General features: G+C 31.1%; 1 protein-coding gene across 4 annotated transcripts; it reads left to right on the forward strand.

Moving 5' to 3' along the window:
* The first annotated feature begins 4,783 nt into the window (after nucleotides 1-4,783).
* On the forward strand, nucleotides 4,784-10,930 carry LOC108989271 (exportin-2). Of its 4 annotated transcripts, none has more exons than XM_018962825.2 (3): nucleotides 4,784-7,791; nucleotides 10,224-10,256; nucleotides 10,393-10,930. In XM_018962825.2, the coding sequence occupies exon 1, from the start codon at nucleotides 4,851-4,853 to the stop codon at nucleotides 7,782-7,784; it is 2,934 nt and encodes a 977-aa protein (XP_018818370.1). In that variant the 5' UTR covers nucleotides 4,784-4,850; the 3' UTR covers nucleotides 7,785-7,791; nucleotides 10,224-10,256; nucleotides 10,393-10,930. The 4 variants fall into 4 exon arrangements, with proteins under 4 accessions (XP_018818370.1, XP_018818369.1, XP_018818371.1 ...); XM_018962824.2 differs by having other exon boundaries at nucleotides 4,784-7,784; XM_018962826.2 differs by lacking the exon at nucleotides 10,224-10,256.
* The last annotated feature ends 13,256 nt before the right edge of the window (nucleotides 10,931-24,186 follow it).

Below are 24,186 nucleotides of genomic sequence, written 5' to 3' on the forward strand. Positions count from 1 at the left end.
AATAGTGAAATAGTTTGAGTTTTAGGTTTTGAGAAATGATAGATAAAAAGTTGAATAAAAATATTATAAAGTTTCAAATAATTTTTTTAATATTTTTTTTAAATTGAAAAAGTTGTATTTTTTTTTTAAGTTTGAAAAAGTTGTAATGATTAAGTAACGATTATATGAAAAATTTGAAATTTAAAAGTATTTTGTATTTGAGTAATGTTTGGAAATGAAATATTTGAAAATATTTGAGAATACCTGAAAATAGTTGTGTTCTCAAATGGATCCTAAGAGATGCTTAAGTGAATTGATCACATGTGAGTTGAAAAAAATTAGTATAATACATAAAATAGCTTTGTTACTCATTATTTACACACACCACACACCACACCTTTTTTTTTTTAATTTTTTGGTTTTATTTTTCTTAAACTAATTGAATTATTCTACTCATCATCTATATGCCACATATTTGATAAAATAAAATAAAAAAGTGTGGTGTGTGGGAAAGATGAATATAATTTTTCTAAAATGATATTTGCAGTCATACAGTTAGGACTGTAAATAAACTAGAATGTTCGATAGCTCACTTGATACTTGCCCTGTTAAACTTGAATTAAACTCGACTCTTGAAAAAAAAGCTCTTCCCAAAAAGCAAATACTCATTCGATTAGTAAATGACACATACTCGACAAAATTCGACTCGACTTGACTAATGCTCGTTAAGGCTTGCTCATTTATGCTTGAGTCGACTCGTTAGCTCGACTCGATTAAAACTCATTCATATATTAATAAATATATACATAAACTTATGTATATATACATATATATATGTATTAGTTAATAATATAAACATATCACTTTTATAATTAAATATATAATATGTAACCTAATTACTTATGTTTATATATTGAATATACTTCATAGTTTTTTTTTTCTTTGAGAATAAAATACTTCTGCATTCTTGCATAGAGAGAGTATTCAAATACATAATACACCAACAAGGTGAAAATGACCGATAAATAATAAACAGCAACTAGCAATAAACACTCCATGCATCTACTTCAAGTCTACTTTGAAGAAAAGCTAGAGGTTCATTCTACGACTATAACGTATCATCCACAAACTGCGCTTGACGAGCTAGAATGTGTATAGCCTCATTACCATGTCTTCCCACATGCAAAACTCCGAAAGAAGCAAAAATGGACAGCATCTTCTTCACCTCATGGATTAAAATACTGCACCTATCCAGATTCTCCCCCCTTGAGCATATAGCCTCCATCACAGCAAGTGAATCCCCTTCTAAAATCAAGTAAGAGATACCCAAATGAGAAATTAATTGCAAACCCTTTAGTGTTGCAAGCGCTTCTATATCTTCCACCTCATGAGTACCCAACTTCCTTCTAGACATTGCCATAACCATGCAACCCTTGGCATCCCGCAGTACAGCACCCGCCCCAGAAATATTCAAGGAACTAAAAATAGCTCTATCTACATTCAATTTAAAAGACCCACATGGTGGAGGAAGCCAACACAATGTTGATATCTGATTATAAAATTTAACATGCTTTTCAAATTAACTTGTAGTTCTCAACATAATCAAAACAATTACCCACCACAACACACACATCAAGATTTGCTTGCTGGAATAATTTCAAATTTCGAAATTTCCACACACCCCAGGCAATTATCAAGAATCAGATCAAAATAAGAGGGTCATTAAGGCGCATAACTGCTTTGACAGCATGATCAAAACCAAAATAGCCAAATATCAACCTCAAATCTCTTCCAAAATACATTTCCCACACTCTAAGAAAATAAGGACACTGACAAAGAATGTGGAAGACCTCTTCACAAGCATCATGGCAAAAAACACATTTGGAAGAACCCAGAATATGCCTCTAAAATAAAAGCTTTTTAGTAGTCAAACTATCCTTACAAGCTCTCCAAATAAAATTTTTGATCTTATTTGAAAGTTTTAAATTCCACAGAACCTTCCAAAAAGAACATAAAGGGTAATCTTGATTACTAGAACCATTCTCCAAAGCGGATTTCAAGTTAAGGGCAAGATAATACGCTGACTTTACAGTAAAAATTTCAGTTCTAATGCTACTCCACACTAATTTATCATCACCCCAATGTAGGAATAAATGAGTTTTTAGAATAGTTTTAGCCTCAAAAGGAAGGAATATCTGTTTGACCAAATCTATGTTCCACCCACTGGGAGAAGATGAATCCATTAAATCAGCTATACAAGCACCCTCAGCAAGGGTATTGCAGCAAGTAACAACCTTTTTGGAATTCGAGTCAGCAAGCCAATTATCTTCCCAAACCTTGATTTTATCTCCCTTGCCAATACGCCATAAACTTCCAGCTTTGATTACAGGTTTTGCTTCATAAATGCTATGCCATACATACGATGGCTTAGAGCCAAGCACTGAAGATAAAAATTCAATATTAGGAAAATACTTTACTTTAAGGGTACGTTTGGGTAGTGAGAAGTGTTGAGAATGTTTGTAAATAGTTATGAGTAAAGATTGAAGTGAGTTTGTGGGTCCCATTGAGAGTATTTTGAGTTGTTTGAATGTGTGAAGTATGTTGAGTTATTGACTTTTGAATAGGTAGTTGAAAAATGTGTGGGTCCCATAAATATTATAGTGATTTTATTTTTAGTAATAAATATTATAATGATTTTATTTATATATATATATAATAGTGATAAATATTATGGTAATATTATTTTTTATTTATATATTATAGTGATTTTATTTTTAATTTATATATAATAGTGATAAATATTATAGTATTTTATTTTTTATTTATATATAATAGTGATTTTATTTTTATTTATATATTTTAGTGATTTTATTTTTTATTTATATATTATAGTTATTTTATTATAGTGATTTTATTTTTTATTTATATATTATAGTGATTTTATTTTTTATTTATATATTATAATGATTTTATTTTTTATTTATATTTAATAGTGATAAATATTATAGTGATTTTATTTTTTATTTATATATTATAGTGATTTTATTTTTTTGTTTATATATTATAGTGATTTTATTTTTTATTTATATATTATACCGATTTTATTTTTTATTTATATATAATAGTGATAAATATTTTTTATTTATATATTATAGTGATTTTATTTTTTATTTATATATAATAGTGATTTTATTTTTTTATTTATATATTATAATGATTTTATTTTTTATTTATATTTAATAGTGATAAATATTATAGTGATTTTATTTTTTATTTATATATAATAGTGATAAGTATTATAGAATGTTTGTGAATAGTTATGAGTAGAGATTGAAGTGAGTTTGTTGGTCCCATTGAGAGTATTTTAAATTGTTTGGCATGTGAAGTATTTTCAAAAGTACGAGAATACTTGAAAAGTGTTGAAGATACTTTAGTACCCAAACACACCCTAAAAGCTGATGCAAAAAGAGACCCTTGTGATTGAAGTAAGCGTCATCCTTGCTTTGCCAATAATGCTATGTTAAATATTTCCAAATCCCGAAATTCCAATCCATCATTGAATTTTGACTGATACGTGTTGCGCCATTTCAACCAATGTATCCTTCTTTCTTGACTGCTTTGCCACTCACCAAAATCGTGCAATTATCCCCGAAAGTTCTTTACAAAAACCCTTTAGAATCTTGAAATAGCTTATTGTGTAAGTGGGTATAGCCTGAACTACAGCTTTAATCAACACCTCACGACCAGCTTGTGACAATAAATTTTCTTTCCACTCTTGTAACTTTGCCCAAACTCTGTCCTTAATTGCTTTAAAAGTCTGGTAATGTGATTTTCCCACAAAAGAAGGAAGACCAAGATATTTTAGCATGGTGCTGAATATCCTGAACGCCCCACACACTTTTAATAACACTTATAACATTTGGCTCTGTGTTACGACTGAAAAACAGTTTTGTTTTTCCCATATTTAGTTGTTGACCCGATGCCACACCATAACAACATACCACATCTTTAATATACTAATTTTTTGAAACAAATGCTTGACAGAAAATAATACTATCATCCGCAAAGAATATACTTCATAGTTATATTTTATAATTTGTACAATAGTTAATCTATAAGATTTAATAATTTTATATACTAGTATATGAAAACCATATATGAAATAGATACATATTATTTGTATGTATTAATAATTTATATAGGCATATAATATATTATTATTATGCATAAATATCAACTAGTTAGATATTAATTATTTGTAAATTTTTAAAATCTTATAATTCAATAGAATTTTTACTTATTAGTTGTACAAATTTAATATTAGATTTTTCTTTTTTTATTTATTTAATTTATTAATTATTAAATCTTAATAAACTAATAAAATAATAATAATAATTTGAGTTGAGCTCGAACTTGTTTTTGGAACGTACTTGAACTCGAACTTATGTTGGGAGTTTAGCTTACAGATTCGAGCTCGAACAAAGTCTAAATAAAACTCTCAAGTTTGAATATTTTGAGTTGAGCCGAATTCGACAAGTTAAAGACCGGCTCGGTTTGGCTTGACTACAACCCTTCATACAATTAATCGTGCACTTATTTTAAAAAAATGAGTACAAATAAAAATTATATAAAAAAATTTAATTTTTTAATAATAAATTCTAATTTTTTAAAAAAAAAAGGGTGCAACACGCTTACATGAATAATGTATTTATCATTACTTTTATATTATAATTACGGAACCAATTAACTAATAAAAAGAGGCTATTTAAATCCCGAGCCGCGCCACGCAGACTTGATTCGCTATTTAAATCCCCGAAAGTTCTCATCGCTTTCCCTCTCCATCATCCATTTGCAAAGCCCTAAACCTAGAAATGGAGTGGAACGCAGAAACACTTCAGTTCCTTTCCCAATGCTTCCTCCACACTCTTTCTCCGGCTCCCGAGCCCCGCCGCCGCGCCGAAGATTCTCTCTCCGGGGCTTCTGACAGCCCCAACTATGGACTCGCGGTCCTCCGCCTCGTCGCCGAGCCCTCCGTTGATGAGCAGATCCGCCAAGCCGCTGCCGTCAACTTCAAGAACCATCTCCGGGCCAGATGGGCACCGGCCTCAGCGGATGAGCCCGATTCCTCCGCCCTGTCCCTTATTGCCGATCCCGAGAAGGAGCAGATCAAAGCGCTGATCGTTCCCCTCATGCTCTCCTCTACTCCCAAAATCCAATCCCAGCTCAGCGAAGCCCTTGCCCTCATCGGTAAGCACGATTTCCCGAAGCTTTGGCCGGCACTGCTCCCTGAGCTTGTCGCGAACCTACAGAAGGCATCGCAGGCGTCCGATTACACATCCATCAACGGTATTCTAGGCACCGCCAACTCTATATTTAAGAAATTTCGGTACCAGTACAAAACCAATGATCTTTTGCTAGATTTAAAATATTGTTTGGATAATTTTGCCGCACCGTTATTAGAAATCTTTCTCAAAACCGCTACTTTGGTTGATTCGGCGGCAAACTCGGGTGCGCCCGCCTCCACCCTTAAGCCCCTTTTTGAGTCTCAGAAGTTGTGTTGCAGAATATTTTATTCCTTGAATTTTCAGGAACTGCCTGAGTTTTTTGAAGACCATATGAAGGAGTGGATGACTGAGTTTAGGAAATACCTTGGGACGAATTACCCAGTGCTCGAGAGTAGTGGGGTTGATGGGCTTGCGCTCGTAGACGAGCTTAGAGCAGCGGTATGTGAGAATATTAATCTTTATATGGAGAAGAACGAGGAGGAGTTTCAAGGGTACTTGAATGATTTTGTCCTGGCGGTTTGGAGTTTATTAGGGAATGTCACTCAGTCTTCTAGCCGTGATCAGCTAGCCATGGTTGCGATCAAGTTTTTGACCACAGTAAGCATGAGCGTGCACCACACTTTGTTTGCAGGTCCGGCAGTGATACCACAGATTTGTCAGAGCATCGTGATTCCAAATGTGAGGCTGAGGGAGGAGGATGAGGAACTATTTGAAATGAATTATATAGAGTTCATTAGGAGGGATATGGAGGGCAGTGATCTTGATACTAGGAGGAGAATCGCATGCGAGCTTCTTAAAGGGATTGCAACCAATTATAAGCAACAGGTCACGGAAATAGTTTCTTCACAGATTCAACATTTGTTAACCTCCTTTGCAGCAAACCCAGCTGCAAATTGGAAGGATAAGGACTGTGTCATATACTTAGTTGTCTCCCTTGCTACTAAGAGGGCTGGGGGTACTTCTGTCTCGACTGATCTTGTAGACCTTCAAAGTTTTTTTGCTTCAGTTATTGTGCCTGAGTTGAAAAGTCAGGATGTCAATGGGTTTCCAATGCTTAAGGCGGGTGCATTGAAATTCTTTACTATGTTCCGGAATCAGATATCAAAGGACATTGCAGCTCATCTGTTTCAAGATTTGGTTCGGTTCCTTCTTTCGGAGTCAAATGTTGTTCATTCTTATGCTGCGAGTTGTATTGAGAAACTCATGCTGGTCAAGGATGAGGGGGGGAGAGCAAAATACACTGGAAAAGACATTGCTCCATTTTTTGGAGAGCTGATGACCAACCTTTTTAATGCTTTCAAGTTTCCAGAGTCTGAAGAGAATCAATACATAATGAAATGTATCATGCGGGTTCTTGGAGTAGCAGAAATATCTCGTGAAGTTGCTGGAACTTGCATCACTGGGTTGACCTCTATTCTCATGGAAGTTTGTAAAAACCCTAAGAATCCAATCTTTAACCACTATCTCTTTGAGTCTGTGGCCATTCTTGTCAAGCGGGCCTGTGAGAAAGACCCCTCTCTCATATCAGCTTTTGAAGACAGGCTTTTTCCTTGCCTCCAGCAGATATTGGCCAATGATGTTACCGAGTTCTTCCCATATGCATTTCAGCTGTTGGCTCAGCTAGTTGAGCTGAATAGTCCTCCAATTCCTCCAAGCTACATGCAAATTTTTGAGATTCTCCTGTCACCTGATTCATGGAAGAGAGCTTCAAATGTCCCAGCACTCGTGCGTTTACTTCAGGCCTTCCTTCAGAAGGCACCCCTTGAGCTTAACCAAGAGGGAAGGCTTAACAAGGTCCTTGGTATATTCAATACCCTCATCTCATCTGCTAGTACAGCTGAACAGGGCTTCTACGTGCTCAACACTGTCATTGAGAGTCTTGAATATGGTGTAATTGCACCCTACATTTGTCATATTTGGGCTGCCCTTTTTGGGCAGCTCCAAAATAGACGAGCTGTAAAGTTTGTCAAGTCTTTCGTGATAATTATGTCACTCTTTGCGGTCAAACATGGTTCTACAAACCTTGTAGATACCATGAATGCTGTTCAGCCCAACATATTTTCTATGATTGTGAAGCAGTTTTGGATACCTAATCTCAGGCTGATCACAGGAGCAATTGAGATTAAGTTGACTGCAGTTGCTTCTACCAGGCTTATCTGTGAGTCTTCAGCTCTTTTGGATGCTGCAAATGTTGAACTGTGGGGAAAAATGCTGGATAGCATTGTTACCCTCCTTTCACGACCAGAGCAGGATAGGCTGGAGGAGGAACCAGAAATGCCGGATATTGCAGAAAATGTGGGTTACACCGCCACCTTTGTCCGTCTATATAATGCTGGAAGAAAAGAGGAGGATCCTCTGAAAGATATAAAAGAACCCAGGGAGTTTTTGGTAGCTTCGTTGGCAAGGCTTTCTTCACTTTCTCCTGGGCGATACCCCCAGATCATCAATCAATATATGGATCCAGCAAATCAAGCAGCATTGCTTCAGCTTTGCAGCACTTATAATTGCCCAATTGTTTGAGTAAGTGGTAATAAATGCCTTTGTTTACTAATTTACTATTGTATTTTTACTGTCATTAGTACAGAATTAAGTATGTTTTGATTACTACTTGCAGCACTTATAATTGCCCAATTGTTTGAGCAAGTGGTAATAAAGCAATTATGCCTTTGTTTACTAATTTACTATTGTATTTTTACTGTCATTAGTACAGAATTAAGTATGTTTTGATTACTACTTGCAGCACTTATAATTGCCCAATTGTTTGAGCTAGTGGTAATAAAGCAATTATGCCTTTGTGTACTAATTTACTATTGTATTTTTTACTGTCATTAGTTCAGAATCAAGTATGTTTTGATTACTACTTGGAATGTCTATTTATGAAACAAATATGTAAAACAGAGTGGGGCTTAGACTGAGTCAGATGTTGACTGCCAGATCTGTTCTAATATTGGAAAATTGCATTAGTTATTGGTTTCTCATGCCTGATACTTACATGTGACCAATTAGGTATATTAGACTGAGAGCCCATATCATAATGATTGAAATTCTTCCCCTTCCCTCATAAAGTTTCTGTTATGTAAAAGATTTTTACTTATTTCATTTTATGTACTCTTTTTCCACCCTTTTTTGTCTCAGGAAATCACCAAAAGCACTCCTTGGAAAACATAGAGATTAAGAGAAAAATCACAGAAAGCAAAATGAAAAAGGTTTCTAGAGAACGCGTCTTTTTCATCAAAACATTTTAAATTGAAGAGATAAACAAATAAAAATCAATGTATTTGCAAAATAAATTTTAACATGGAATTGAACACATGAAGCAGTTATGAATTGAGTTCCTCGATTACCTTGTGATGTCTGAAAGGCTGGCTTTCATTTCTTTGATATCTAGGCAGTGTAGTTAATGTACTCGATATAACGACGCATTGTATTGACGTTGGGTCATTGTTCCTGTGATATGGTTCCCATTAGAAGTATGGTTTTTTTGTAAAGATATCACTCATAAATTAAGAAAGTGAAGTGACTTAATTTTCAATATTACTGCATACTTCCCTTTGCTTGTTTGGTGGATCTCTTGTATACTTCCTGTGTACTGGGGTTCATCCTCTTTAGTTATTAATAAAACCTTATCTTACTTATAAAAGAACCAAATATATATCACTGCATTAAAGGACCAATTAGTTGGACGGTACATGATGTAAGTGAAACTATAATGTCTTCACAAAAAATGAGATCAAAGTAGGTGTTATTTAAGTTTGGAAAACTGGATGCTTTCTGTCGTGGAGCTCTGTTGGCGTCTACAAGAGTTGCCATTCAAACTTCAGCTTTAAACACTTGAGTTAGTTTAAATATCAATTGCACTTTGGTGTTTTGCTACAATGCTTTTATGTTATCTCTAAATTTATTATTGTTTATTTCATCTATTCAATGCTGCCTTCCTGCTAGCCTTACAAGGTGCAACTAGACAAGTTGGTTTTGATGGAACTTAAATAAATGGCTTGTAATCGTTATGATACGGCAATTCATAGAGAAAGAGGAAGCAATATGTAAATGTATAATGAAAAAATATGCGGTTGCAAAAGATAGCTGTGGTTCACATCTATAAACAAAAACCAAGCCATGACAAGAAATGGGAGAAAGTATAACTTTGTGGTTTCATTCCGCTCTTGCCTAGTCAGATGAAAATGTTTAGAAGAACTTTTTATAGGTTTTTAAAGATTAAAAAAATGACCAATTGCCTAAAGTTAAATTTCAATCACACACATTGTCCAATTATCAAGTGAGAAGCTAAATTATAGTGTGCACTATGTTGTGACAATGCTGCTGTCAATATTTTATTGTATTTTCCTTATTTTATTGATTTGAATAGAGAATATGGCATAGCAATTGATTAGACATCTTCATGATGATGCCCTCCAGAATTTGAAGTTCAATGAAGAGAAGTAGATGTTTTAGGGTCTTTCCCTCGACTTAAACTTAAACTGCAACTTTATGCCGTGGGTCAGAAATAAAATTAAATATTAAGATGCTCCCTTGGGAACTACTAGTTTTGTTATTGAAATTCAACTGCGGCTGGTTTGTCCAGCATTCCTGCTTTTCAAACCTTAATCAACTCTGGTTGAATCTTTCACTAGATTTTAAAATCTGGCAATTATGAGCACTGATATCTTGGCTAAGATGTGGGCTTTTGCTGTTGAATTTGTCCAAGGACGAGCCTTATTAAAGGGCTTGTGATACACCTATATAAAGTGATCTCTCTCTCTCTTTCTCTCTGTGAGACCTATTCATGTTACCTAGTAGGTACACATTTTCTACTGATATTGTATTCATGTATTTTTATATTTCTCCTGTACAAAGAAATATTTGCTGGTGTGACATTGTATTCTTTTAACATGGACAACGAAATAAGATAGTGAAACATTTTGTTTTTGAAACTGAATCTTTTTTCAAATTTTTTAATAGGTTGGAGAGAGTGTCAGCATCTATTTTAAATAGGTTTGTTCCTTCTGTAATTACTACTTGCACTAATCTCTCATGCTGGCTTGTTAGAGAATGAGATTGAGCATTCTTCCTTTGCGATTTTGTCACCCTTTCTCCTATTCATTTTGTGCTTGATTTATCTGCCTTATAGGATTGATCATCCAATCATTCAGTTGCACCTTAGAGGATCTTACCAGCAGTGGAGTAGGCTTGTTTATGGGCACGGATTCAGTGACTCGTCTTCAGCACGCTTTGTGAGCAAATGGTATTTTTTACGTTGCAGTTTCTGGTTGAGATATTAATGGTTTACCATCGTGTTGTATAGTCTCCCAAGATCTTATGCTGTGTTGACTTGGGATTTTGGCGCTACCATTTTTCTTAGATTACAGACTACAATACTCGGTGAGCAGATGGTAGTTTTACTAGGTTTTGGGTAGAAAAAGATCTCCATCTTCCTGTTTTGTTGTCATGGTGTCTTGTCTGGCCTGCTGCATTTGTGTGAGAGTTGTAGACTTTATCGCGGTCAACCAAGTTATACTGTGAGAACTTGATCATACATGTATGAAATTGTGTTATATTTTGTATCAATTTTCAGCGGCTATTTATCCAATGACTGTAGTTTGTGAATCGAAGATTTTAAAGGGGCTTATCATGATGCATTATTAGCCTTAAGCAGACATTCACTATTATTAAGTGGCACTTTTTCGCGGAAAGAAGGATGGATTCCAGACGGAACAATTGCAGAATTCATAGAAAAATGTATAACTCTTCTTTCCTAGTTGTTGGTGTTTCGGTATATTGGGCTTTCTTGAATATGCTGGCTGAAAGCTGATGGAAACTAATTAATGCCTTGTTTGGTTATACAGATAAGATAAGATGAGAAATATATGAATAGTAATGAGATGGTTTATGAATAAGAATTAATCTGTACATCAGCTAGTTTATCATCCCATACCCGACATGGCAAACCGGGTTCACTAACAAGTGAACCGGTTTTGTCCTAAATGGCCCCATCTCAGTCCTGCAATGTGATTTCTCCCATCTCAGTCCCGCGACCCTTCTTGATCTGCAGCTCCCCCTCCCTCCACCTAAAACCCTTCAGTCCCATGATGGTTGATGGGTGGTAATGGGGGAAGCCGAATTTTCTGCAGCTGCATATTCTGGGGTTTAGGTGGGTTGTTCGAGGGTTAGGAAGAGGTTCTTGAGAAAGTGAATCAGCAAGTTGCTGAACAATATTCCGAAAGTCGTTCTTGCTAATGTTGAAAACCTAAGGGGCTGTTGCCTAGCAGGATTATTTCCAAAATTTGGTTGGTGCAAAGGGCTGTTCTTTATATTTTCCCCCATTTTATTCACACCCAAATGATCATTATTATGCCTGTTCTTGGAGTTATCCATTTGGTAAAACTAAAAGCCCAAAATCACACCAACAAAGAAATACCGTTTTTTGCGAAGTCACAAAATCAAACCATTAATATCATATGCTTCAAAGCGGTACCCAAAACATTTGATTTTTCTGTACCCACAAACCATTCACATCTTCAAAAGAAAACCCAGAACCTCAACATTCAAGATCAAAACAACCGTGAGTTTGTGACTTATTCCGAGTGAAGAGCAACAAATAGCAAACCTGAAAGTTAGAAGTAGAAAAACATACTCTTTTCTTCGCTCAGTGTAACCAACAAAATCCTGATTCAATCAACTTTATAGAACCTAAAAAGATTTCTCAAATCTCAACCTCAGATACTTGAGTTATACCAAATTAAAAATCTGAAATCTGGCACAAGACATTATCCGACAGAACCCAAACCCACAAAATTAGCTGAAAGGTGAACCACCAATATTCTAAAAGATCAATTCGAAGTTGCCCAACAAGAAATCCTCATCAGGGGTGTACAAACTTCGACAAGAAATAAGCAAGCGTAAAGAAAGCAAAGATACAATGAAGAGAGACAGAGAGGGATTGGAAAATGTGTGTTTTAAGGAAGAAAATAAATAAATAAATAAAGCCACTCAGGTGTGGGGTGTAGGGTGAATAGTGACTGATGTATAATACTATTTTTATGAATAATAGTAAAATAGTTTGAGTTATGATATTTTCGAGAAAAAATTGAATAAAAATATTCTAAAATTAAAATATTGTTAGAAAATAATTTTTTAATATTATTTTTATTTTAGAATTTGAAAAAAGTTGAAATATTTTTAGTGTTTTGTCTAAAAGTTTGAAAAAGTAGTAATGATTAGATGAAAATGTTAAAAAATTAAAATTAAAGTGTTATGTTTGATTAATATTTGAATGTTAAGATGAGATACGATAGATGATCTCTGAAACCAAACGGAGTTTTAAGTAGTAGAGGACTTCTTAATTCTTGGGGTTTCCAACCGACGGGATGCATTGGTACTGGCCACTTGGGTTCTTGGTGGGATTCACATGAATAGCTAGTTATCGAGGGTATGGATGGTAATTCATGTTTTTAAGTCGTGCCAAGTCATGAACATTTGACTATATAAGTCAACTCGAATCCGATCCGTTAAAATAAATGTGTCAAACTTTCAAACCCTAATTCAACTCATTTAGATAACGAGTTGTGTTGTGTCACATGTTTTGATTCGTTTAATAATTATTTAGAAATATGTTAACAAGACACGAGTCATTTAAACCTGTTTCATGTAAATAGGTTGAACTAATAGTCACAACTCATTTGACTTGATTAACATAATTTCACATAAAAGTTAAAGTCTATATTTATTAGCGGTCAAAATATCTTTAAATATATATATATATCAATATTTTTTAAATTTTAACATATAATAAAACTAATATTAAAAATTATATAATAATAAATATGAGCATAGGTATAGAATTACAATCCCAACAATAAAAATAATAAAAATATAAGTATACTAAAAAATACTAATCCAATATTACAACTTAACAAAAATAAAATTGTAATTTTGAAATAAAATCTAAACGGGTAAACAGGTTGATTTCATATTAAGTGGGTTGAGTTGTTATTGACCCATTTATAAATTGTGTTTTGACCTAAGAACCTGTTAATGTAAAATCCAAACCCATTAATTTAGTGTCGTGTTCGTGTTGGGAATTGAGATTACGGTTTATGTTACATATTGCCAACCCGAATCAAGGGGGATCATATTATCTACTCAACTAAAAGTTTTAAACTGCATAAAAATAAATTAACAAATTAATATGGTGCATTAAATTATCAAAATTCTTTTGATGTAAAGTATATATGATGTATCATATTAAGACACGTTATTTTGTGAATTTAATTTTATAAAATTCTTTTATGGAGCTAACACTCCTATGCTCATTCTGGGAAATATTACATTTACAATTTTTCTACATCCCATTTCACAATAAACTAATATAATCGTGATACCTTATTAAAAATTATTTTTAATTTTACAAAATTACCTTCCATTTTATATAAAATTGTAAAAAAATTGTAACTTGATTATTTTTTTTTTCTTTCATTTTATTCCCCCAGTCCAAATAAAAAGTAATCAATCTTGCTTTCCTTTAGCCCAATATTTCCGTACGTGAGCTAATAGGCCCACAGGCCACAACTCTCTGTTTACAACTCTGCTTAGAGAGTTTATTAAATTTATTTAAGGATTGAAACTAATTTTAAATATAAATTTTATATTGAAAAAATTGTATTTATTTGCTAGATATGGGCTGAAAATCAGGTTCTAGCCCACAGGAGGACTAACCTTTATTTATATTTTAGATTGTAAAACAGAACACATTTATTTCCTGATTTCAGCATATTTTTAGCCAATAATTTTTCTGAGAGGCATCAAAACCTTTTAATAGGTGACCAGTAATTATTAGTAGAGGGTTTTATCCTTTACAGAGGAAAGTTATGATTTGTGCTAACATCATGCATATGACAAGCATGCGTCGGATTTCAATTCAATTCTCTGAGAAACCCTTTTTTTTTTTACATTTCTTTTTCTTTGTTGTGAAAAGGGTTTAAGACAAAGAATGTCATTAACACTATCTTTTTGGTTAAGACTAAAATATATGCCTAAAAAACGTTATTGTTTTATCGAAATAATTTAAGTAGAAATACACCCACGTACCAATAGATAGCACTTGAAATGTTGTGTCGACACCAAGTAAGAGAGAATGTTTAGTTTTTCTTTTTTTTTTTTTTTGGGGGGTTTGGGGGATTCTTAGCTGATTATATTATCATGATCTCTACTTCTATGGGTTCATTTTTAGGGCTGGTTTGTATTTAGAGATGAAATAAGATGGTTTTAGATAAAAGATGAAAGTTAAAAAAAAATATTGTTAATATATTATTTTTTAATATTATTATTGTTTTGAGATTTGAAAAAGTTGAATTATTTATTATATTTTGTGTAGAAATTTAGAAAAGTTATAATGATGAAATGAGATGAGATTAAACACTTTCTGAATCCAAACTATACCTCTAATATTTGAAGAATGAAAATAAATGGATAAGAAAAAGATCCTTCAAAAGGGTAAGGCTACTCTACTGCCCAGCATTTACCTACTGGGCGTGCCGCCTAGGTTTTTTTTTTTTTTTTTGCTTATTTCTTTTCACATTCTTTTAACATATTTAAATATTTTTAAAAAATAAAAAATATATATTAATACACTTAAAATCACTTCTTTAGTTATTAAATAAAAAAATAATAATAATTTTGACCAGCTTTCAATTAGGGCGGTCAAACTAAGTGGGCAAAAAAGCTTTTACCCCTCCAAAAATTATTTCAATTTGTTGTCAATTTGTTTGTTATGGTAACATATTACTTTTACATATGAAATGGTTTAAGCCAGCTTATCAAACTCTTTTAGAGATACCCATTTGCATAGTAAAATAAGATAGAAACTACATTGCTTCGTGGAAGTGTAAATGTTATTAAATTTTGTGCACTAACAAGGTTGTGTATTTTGCCAGACTGCCCAACAGATGACTTCCACTAAAAACGTCCTTTTAAACATTTGTATTTGGAGAGTTCAAAATAATTTTAAGATTAATATTAAGAATAATGTTACATACAGTCGTAAAATAAGTAAGTATCGTGCTATCACTTTAAAAAAAAGTAGGGTCTATTATTAAAAAATTATTATTTTTTCATTAAAATCTCATATTTATTCATTTTTTTTAAAATGATTGTACGGTACTTACGCACTCACGACTGTCATTATTATTTCTCTAATATTAATTACCCATTTTCTTAAGTGTGTGCGTGGATGCAATGCAAATCCTCTCCAATCAACAGTATTCTTAATGAGTTAATCATGATTGTGATAATGTAAATGCATTTTGGGAACCCCACCCAAATGGCTGTGGTTCAGGCTCAGCCATATCTTGTCTTCCCCCCCCCCACCCATTATTTGAGAACCTGTTTCTAGCACTAGTTTGATTAGTCATGGGTCCTTGAATGACCAATTAGTAGTAATTAGATATTGATTATGTTTAGTGCTAACTTTACCTATCTATCTTGACCAATCTCCTATCACTCATATTGCTTACTTTGTGTTTTATTTTGAATTTATAGTACAAGAGAACACTTGGTTTTAAGCATGGTTTAAGATACAATTGGTGGCAAATGCTTAATGGTGTGGGTGGTGGGGTATAGAGAACATGAATCTCAAAAGCATGGGGAAAAAGAAAAGATAAAAGAAAAAGAAATGAAGTGAAATAACTTACCTTGTCAAGTCAGAGATCATATCCTCTTATTTATTTTTTATTTTTTGGAATAATCCTCTATGCTTCTTTAATAAAAGGGAAATGATGTATCTACCCAGGAATTGGAATTTTGCCGACAAAAGCTATCGAATGTGTGTATTTTTTTAATATCTGTGTTTGTTTTATTTTTGGTATTGTATTTTTAAAAAATAAACATAAAAAATGCTTTAAAAAAATAAACAAAAAATAAAAAATTTCTACTGTCGGTAGAAATACTTGGTGGCCTTAGCAGCTTCCTTAGTAAAAAGGATGTCGACCTCTGGATTTGGATACAAAAATAATTTCAATTCATCTCATTTAATTATTATAATTTTTCTAAATTTTCATACAAAATATAATAAACAGTTCAATTTTTTTAAATTTTAAAATAATAATAATATTAAAAAATAATATTCTAATAATATTTTATTTAACTTTTAACTTTCATCTCAACTCACTATCCAAACCTCACCTTAACCGTAATTATAGTAACATCTTTTTTCATTGAACACTAACATAAACATGGATGTCGTATCTGTTAAGATATAAAATAAATAATAAAATCTACCTCTTTTCATCAGTTTAAACTTTTAGGACAAATGGTGATTTCACATACTATCAGAGCAGATGTCCTAAATTCAAATCCTGACTTTATACTCTATCCCATTTAATTAAATATTTTACGTGTTGAGCCACCCATTGAGGGGGAGTCTAGCCCACACGTGAAAGGAAGTGTTAAAATATAAAATAAATAATAAAATCTACCTCTTCTCATCAGCTTAACCTTTTGGGACAAGTGGTGATTTCACAATATCATTAAAAATCTCTTCTTTTTATTTATTTATTAATATTACAACTATTATATGGGGTCGGGATAATAATATTGATATAACTATTTTACAATTTAATTTATATTCAACCGATGTGATAAAACCATTTGATTAAAGATATTTTATATTTTTATTTAAATTTAAAATTGTACATAATCACTCTCCATCTAAAACGACGCCGTAAAAAAAATGTTATAAAAAAAGAAGCTAGAGTTTCAAAAAAGAGAAACTTTATGTTGGCATCATCCACCTTGGGATGCTGTCAAATTCAATGTTGATTTTGCTTTATATTTATTGATGTGCATCAATTAAGTAGGTGTAGCCGTGTAGGAGGAGCTATCCATCAAGATCAGATGGTAAAGTTGGAATGGCAATAAGAAAGAAAGCAAAGTAGATGATGGGGCACATGATGTTGAAGCAGCATCAGCATTGATCAGGTTGTATTCATCAGAAGATTTGCAATGTTGGATGAGATTCTTTGGCTACAGCTTCTTCAAAATCTTCAAGACAAAGACCCCTTGTTGGATGAGATTTTTTAAAGCTTTTATCAAAAGTGTTTCAATGAATTCTCAAGTGGTTCATGTGATTTGCCTCTAAACATCATTGCCATTGTGTTTTCCCTTTTTGTTTCCATATGTACCCAATTGGGTTTTTGTTCAGAGACCCCCACCTTTTTTAATGACAACTTCACTCCACATTGGGTTGAAGTTGAACTCCTCTTTATTAGAATAGTGTAAAGACACTAGCTTAAGGTAAGTCTCTATGGTAAGAAAAAAAACAAAAAAAAATCTATTTACAAGTTTTGTTTATTGATATATTAAATATATTATTAATGGGAACAAAAATCTTAAATTCTAAAGTAAGGAAAATGATAAAAGACTCGGAATTTCGTTTACATTTGAGTATTTTTGAATAGTAAGATGATATCTGAATTTTGTGAATATTCGTAAAATAATTTATGAATAATAGTAAAATAATTTGAGTTATGGTATTTTATTGGATTTTGAAAAAAGAGAAAAAAAAATTGATTAAAAATATTATAAAATTAAAAAATTATTTCAAAATTATTTTGTTTTGAAATTGGAAGAATTTTAGTTTTTGTATTTTGTTGAAAGTTTAGAAAGTTATAATGATTAGTTATAAAGGTTAAAAATTTGAAATTAAAAAATATTTTTAATTTTCATAATATTTTTTAAAAAATCTCATCTAACTTTCTAAGCAACCTCGCGATTACTCTTTGTTTAAGGGGGGATTCTCAGCTTAACGGGTGGATCTAACGGCTTAAAAAGCGTCAAAATAGGTCAAAAGCTAGTCTTGATTTGTACGGACAAAGATCCCACTTTGTCCAAAAAGGCTTAAAAGTACTTTTTATAATACTATTATTCTATTCCTACCACTTTAGATATTTTAAGTTTTTAGTTTGAACGGAAACAATGATTTAAGAAATTAAAAAAAAAGGGTATTTTCAACGCCAAAAAAAAAATACAATAAGAACATAAGAACATAAGAAATAAAGGATATAAGAACTTTAATTTTGTTAAAAGAAAACATTTAAATTGGAGAAGAGAGACTATTAGGATCTTATTATGCCCTTTATTCTACAAAATCTAGGATCTTTGACGAAATAAAAAATTAAATACTTCGATTTTTTAATTTTGTTGTGATTCAAATTTTTTTTGAAAAAAAAATTACTTTTGGACAAGACATATAATTAGTATTTTTAATTTAATGATTTTAATTTTAAATAAAAATTATTGATTGAATAAGATGCATTAATAATCATTTAATACAATTTTTTCGATCTTAAAAATTAAAATTATATTAAAAAATTATATTCAAACAATTTTTTAAATTTATAATATTTTTATTCAACTTCTTTTATCTCATTTTACAAAATTCAATAAAACATATTAACTCAAACTATTTCAATATTATATACAAATTACTCTACTTTTGCTTTGAAAATCATGTAGTATATAAATATGCACTCAATCCTTAATTATTCTTTACTACATAATTAGCATAATTCCCGGTAGCAAATGAGCTAAAAATCAAATGGTTATTAAAAAAAGGTTTCTGCAAGCGGGCCTACCTCTTGGTGTATCGCTAGTTGAAATTTTTTGTTTTTAATATTTTTTTAACATCCTTAGTCATTAAGAAAAAGAAATACACAACTTTATTAATAATTATTTTCTTAATTATTAAGTAAATATATATATATATATATATATATATATATATGTACGAGTGGTAAGATTGAGGAGGCAAATCCATAGATTTATTTAGCATTTTCCTTAAAACAATTAAAGAACCATGATACAACACCCAAAATTATATATTCAAAATAAAATGACATCCAAAGATACAAAAAAAAATAAAAACTAAAATCATAGATTCTCTCTATCATCTTATATTTATATTTTTAATTTTTTTAATAAATCACGTAGCTGTCATGTCAATGAAATAAAATGAGCGATATAAATTAGAGAACATAATAACATTGTCCTTATGTTAAAGTTTTCTTTATTTGAGTTTCAGGCTTTATGTAACTGTATTTAATTTTTTTTTTTTTAAAAAGTTATAAAATAAATTCAATATATATATCATCACTAAAAGATGAAAAAACAAAACAAAGATAGGCAGCAAAGGAACACATACTAAAATGGTCTCCAGATGGGGGCCGGCAGGCATGCACTCAGAGCCAGCAGTCCCACCAATCATCATCATCATGTGTTTTCCAATATATTATTATGTCAACAAAGGATGCACCCACTCTGTAGATCCACACATGGAGAGGTCAACCCCAAAACTCTCCCTCTCTCTCTCCCTCCATTAAGCTTTCACACCACCTAATGTGAAAAAGGAAATTTCTTCTACAACCCAAAGTAATGGGAAGAATTCAGAAGATTCTAATCAGATACCAAGCCTCTCTCTCTCTCTCTCTCTCTCTCTCTCTCTCTCTCTCTATATATATATATATATATATATATACACACACGTACACACATATAAAACTTAAAAGAAAGTTATCTGCCAGGAATAGAATCAATGGAAGAAGCCTTGATCTTATTAGAGTTCTTGTGACAAAGTGACCCAATATGTAATTTTTTTTGTTAATTTTTCAGGGATCTAATCTTCTATCCATATGGAATCTTACAGCGAGACCAGCAAGCAAAAAGATTATATACGATAAGATTATCACAACTTTATTTTCAATTTTTCTTTTTGGAGTTATTATGAGGATTAGAGATCTTAACTCTTTGGAGGGGGCCACAAGTCATGTCAGGGCACACTAGTTACGTTTGGAACATGAAAGAAGTCGAATTCATCTTAGTTGGGTTTAAATTTAAACTTAGCCCAATATCTAAACATATAACTTCTAAATCATTAAAAAATTATTCAATTTAAGATCTTTTTATACGTAGAACTCATAATATTTTTCAACTCAACGCCTCTTTATTCGCGGGACTTATAACATTTTTTAACTTTTTATAAATATATTTAAACTCATCTTAAGTGAGTTCTACAAAATCTACTCCATCATTTCAATTTATTATTATTCATAAAGAACTCAACTCATCTCAGATCAGCTCAACATCTAAATACAATTTAATATCCATTGATCATGATGCTAATATTAGAAATTATGCGGTGCAAAACTAGACAACTAGAATTAGTTGATATAAAAAGATAACACTTTATGATTAGGTCTGGAGCATAGAAATACAAGTAGGTGTGAAATTACTAATTGTTTTAAAAGCTTCAAGTATTTGAGATAAAAATCATTTTACATAATATCAGAGTAGATGTTTTAAATTCGAATCTTAACTTTGCACACTCTATAATTCCGTTTGGATCATAGAAATACATGTACGTGTAAAATCACCAATTGTTTTAGAAGTATAAACTTTTAAGAAAAATAATAATTTTACATTATATCATAACAGAGATTTTGAATTCGAATTTTGACTTTGCACTTCACCCAATTAAATTCTCACGTGTTAGGTCCACTTATTGAATGAGGGTATAGTTCACATGTAAGGGAGATTGTCAATGATATAATATAAATAATTAAGTTTACCTATGTTTATTAGATCCATTTTAGTGATTTAGAATCTGATTCTCTCAATTTAATTAAACGGATAATACTATTTAATTAGGGGTTAACCTGACCATGGATTAATTTCAAAGGTCAGGTTCCCTCTCTGTGGTAACGTACGGGGTTGTTATTAGTCAAAAGAGTTGCTTAATATCGAAAAGATGCAAAGAATCAAATCTTCCTTTAAAGCTATGCTTGAGTTTTATTTTTCTAATTATGATCGTCTTTATTATATAAGCAATATTCCAAGGTACGTACAAGATTGGGGGCTAAGGATTCTTTCACTCGAAATCATTCCAACAGAAAAACATTATACAATGGTAATAAGATTTTAATAAAACGACATGCGAGTCGAGGAAAGTAAGACTCGTTCCATAATACGTTAACTCGAATAAGTTTAAAAAATGAAAAAATAAAAATCTATTTATAAGTTTTACTTTTAACATATCTCATGAACTACTGATATGAAAACTTTTCGTATGAGTTATGTTATAATGTTTATTTATGATCAGTTATTTCTAACGAAAATGATTATTTTTTGTCAAAATGAGTCGTCATCTTCGTAAATAATCTGTCACAAATACTTATTTTTCTGGTAGTTAGCTGGCTAACTAATCCCTTTCATTTGATTATAGTCAAACGACAAAATACATACATGGGGCATATAAATTAAAGTTGATCCTCAAAACAGTGAAAAGAGGGGTACGTGGAGCAACGCAATAATTCAATTAATGTAGTTGGCCGGATGTCGAATGAGGTGTGTTTGGTTGCCTATGATTAGTGAAACATAGTAGCATAAGAGAAGGGAATTTGGTGCTTTAATTTAATGATCATAGTTTAATAAGAGTATGATTTGGATCCCACTTCACCACTAATTAAAACATATAAAAAGAATAAGAATATTCCTGTCCATGCAACCTAGAATAATACTTTGTGCATATATAGCCATTGGTTGCTTTCAAAGGAACGGTCCTCAATAAACGTGAAAATTACAGTAAACAAATGCAATTCATATTATTATTATAAGTGCTGCTGGTAATTTCCCCCTCGATCGATCATCTCCCTCTCCCTCTTCTTTTGGTCAAAAGAAAAAATAATAATATATGAAGGCCACACACGTACGTGTAAGTTGCATTAATCAAAGTCATGATCTTATGATTATGATATTTTATTTTCATGATCAATTATTATATGAATGTGAACGAGACAAACACATTAACGCAGATTATTGTCTATAAATATCATTTTATTTGTTAATTCAATTTTTTTTTTTTTTGTCCATTCTCAAGTTATTCGCTCTTAAAAAATAAAACGAAGGGGGGTCGAGAGAGTTATGTTATATATATAAGAGAAATATTTATTTTCATCATATATTTCTTCATCTGCAAGCACACCGGCCAATTGATATTTTATAGCTTAAATGATTTTTTATTTAAGTAATTGACTTACATAATCGTTTAAAATTGGTCATATTAACAGATATGACTGCATATAGTAAAATCATTCAAGCTATAACTTTAACATTGACAAGAAATGATAGAGAAAAAAGAAAAAGTAGTCTCCATGCAACTCCAAAAAATAGTCTTTATATATGCAAGAATATGGGTGCAAACCGAAGCAGAAATATCTATAAAGTTGGTTGATGAGCAACTCGAAGTTGCCTACGAGAAACCACAAAAAATGTTGCATAGAGATCATTGCTTTTATGCAAAACTCCTGATCAAGAGCTAGCACGAACTCGTCTGGTTAAGCACTTCAGATAAGCTAGGATGAGATATTTTGTTAAAATTAAATAAAATATTTTTATAATATAATTTTTATTTTGAGATTTAAAAAAAGTGAAATTATTTATTATATTTTATGTAAGAGTTTAAAAAAATTATAATAATTATATGAGATAATTTAATTTTGTATAACCAAACCAATCCCGATCAATAATATTCTGTAAGATTTACTTAAAAAGAAGAGAAAAAAAAGGATTAATATTCCATAAGATAAATGGGCCATTACAAATAGCTCAAGGAATAAAAGAGCATCATTGTCGTATTTAATTTGCTAATGCTTGCTCCTTTGGCATTTGCAGACTGTTTAAGTGCTCTCAGATGCCATTTTGCTTTTTTTTTGTTTTTTAACAACACATTCCATTCTGCATTACCATCAATCTCATATTACTTTTTCTTTTGTTATCTTAATGAGTAGTCTATTATTTTGGTTTGTGGCATATGAATATACAAACGGCCATAAAAGTCATCGGGCTTGATCATATATGCAGATTTGGTCTTCACTATTGTATATACTCTTCTTTTACTTTTAGCAGTTTACCAGGTTTATGTGTCACCTCATTAATTATAGCCAAGCAAAGCTAATTAAATATTGAAAAATTTATAATTAGAATTTTCAAATTATCATATATTCTAGATTTTAGATCTTTGACTATCAAAATCAACACATTGCACCATACAATTACCAAAACCTTAGAAACAATACATACAAATAGGGTTGCAATAATAATAATAATAATAACATTACTGGAGTTGCTCTTAGGTATCATTTGGATAGTAACTTTAGATGAAATGAATTACAATGAAAGTTGAAAGTTTAATAAAATATTATTATAATATTATTTTAAAATTTAAAAAAGTTAAATTCTTTATTATATTTTGTATGAAAATTTGAAAAAATTGTAATGACGAGATGAGATGAGATGAGATGAGATGAAATACTTTCATTATTCAAACAGGGCCTTAGAGCATCCTCAATGGATTAGCCAAAGTTAAATGATACTTTTTTTATAAATGTAAGAGAAATTTAACTTTTGACTATTTAATTTACATAAATCTCTACATTGTAATATCTATTTTTTCATTATATAAAAATAAAATAATATAAGATGAATTTGGTTTTGGTTATTCACATCAAATCTCTACATTAGATTAGCTATTTATTCATTATATAATAATAAATAATTAATAATTTCAAAAATTTTTAATTTTTTTAATTATTAATTTATTTAATTTTATCATATTTTACTATTTTACCTATTATATATTAATTAATAATCATATTCTAATTAAATTAATATATCACTAACTCAAATTAATATATCAATTATAATAAAATATGTGACAGAAAGAAGAGAGAGAAATAATTGATAAAATATGTATTTGATGTATGTATAGTAATATTTAAATTTGAAAAAAATTTTGAAAGTCACTGTAGTAATTGGAATTTAACTAATTCATTGTGAGCATATTTTGTTTTCTAATAACTAAATACTTAATAGATTTAAC

The sequence above is a fragment of the Juglans regia genome, chromosome 7 (genome assembly GCF_001411555.2).
Source record: "Juglans regia cultivar Chandler chromosome 7, Walnut 2.0, whole genome shotgun sequence".
NCBI lineage: Eukaryota > Viridiplantae > Streptophyta > Magnoliopsida > Fagales > Juglandaceae > Juglans > Juglans regia.

What these genes read in the sequence shown, in the direction of transcription:
- LOC108989271 (XM_018962825.2), top strand. Translation starts at nt 4,851, where the DNA reads ATGGAGTGGAACGCAGAAACACTTCAGTTCCTTTCCCAATGCTTCCTC.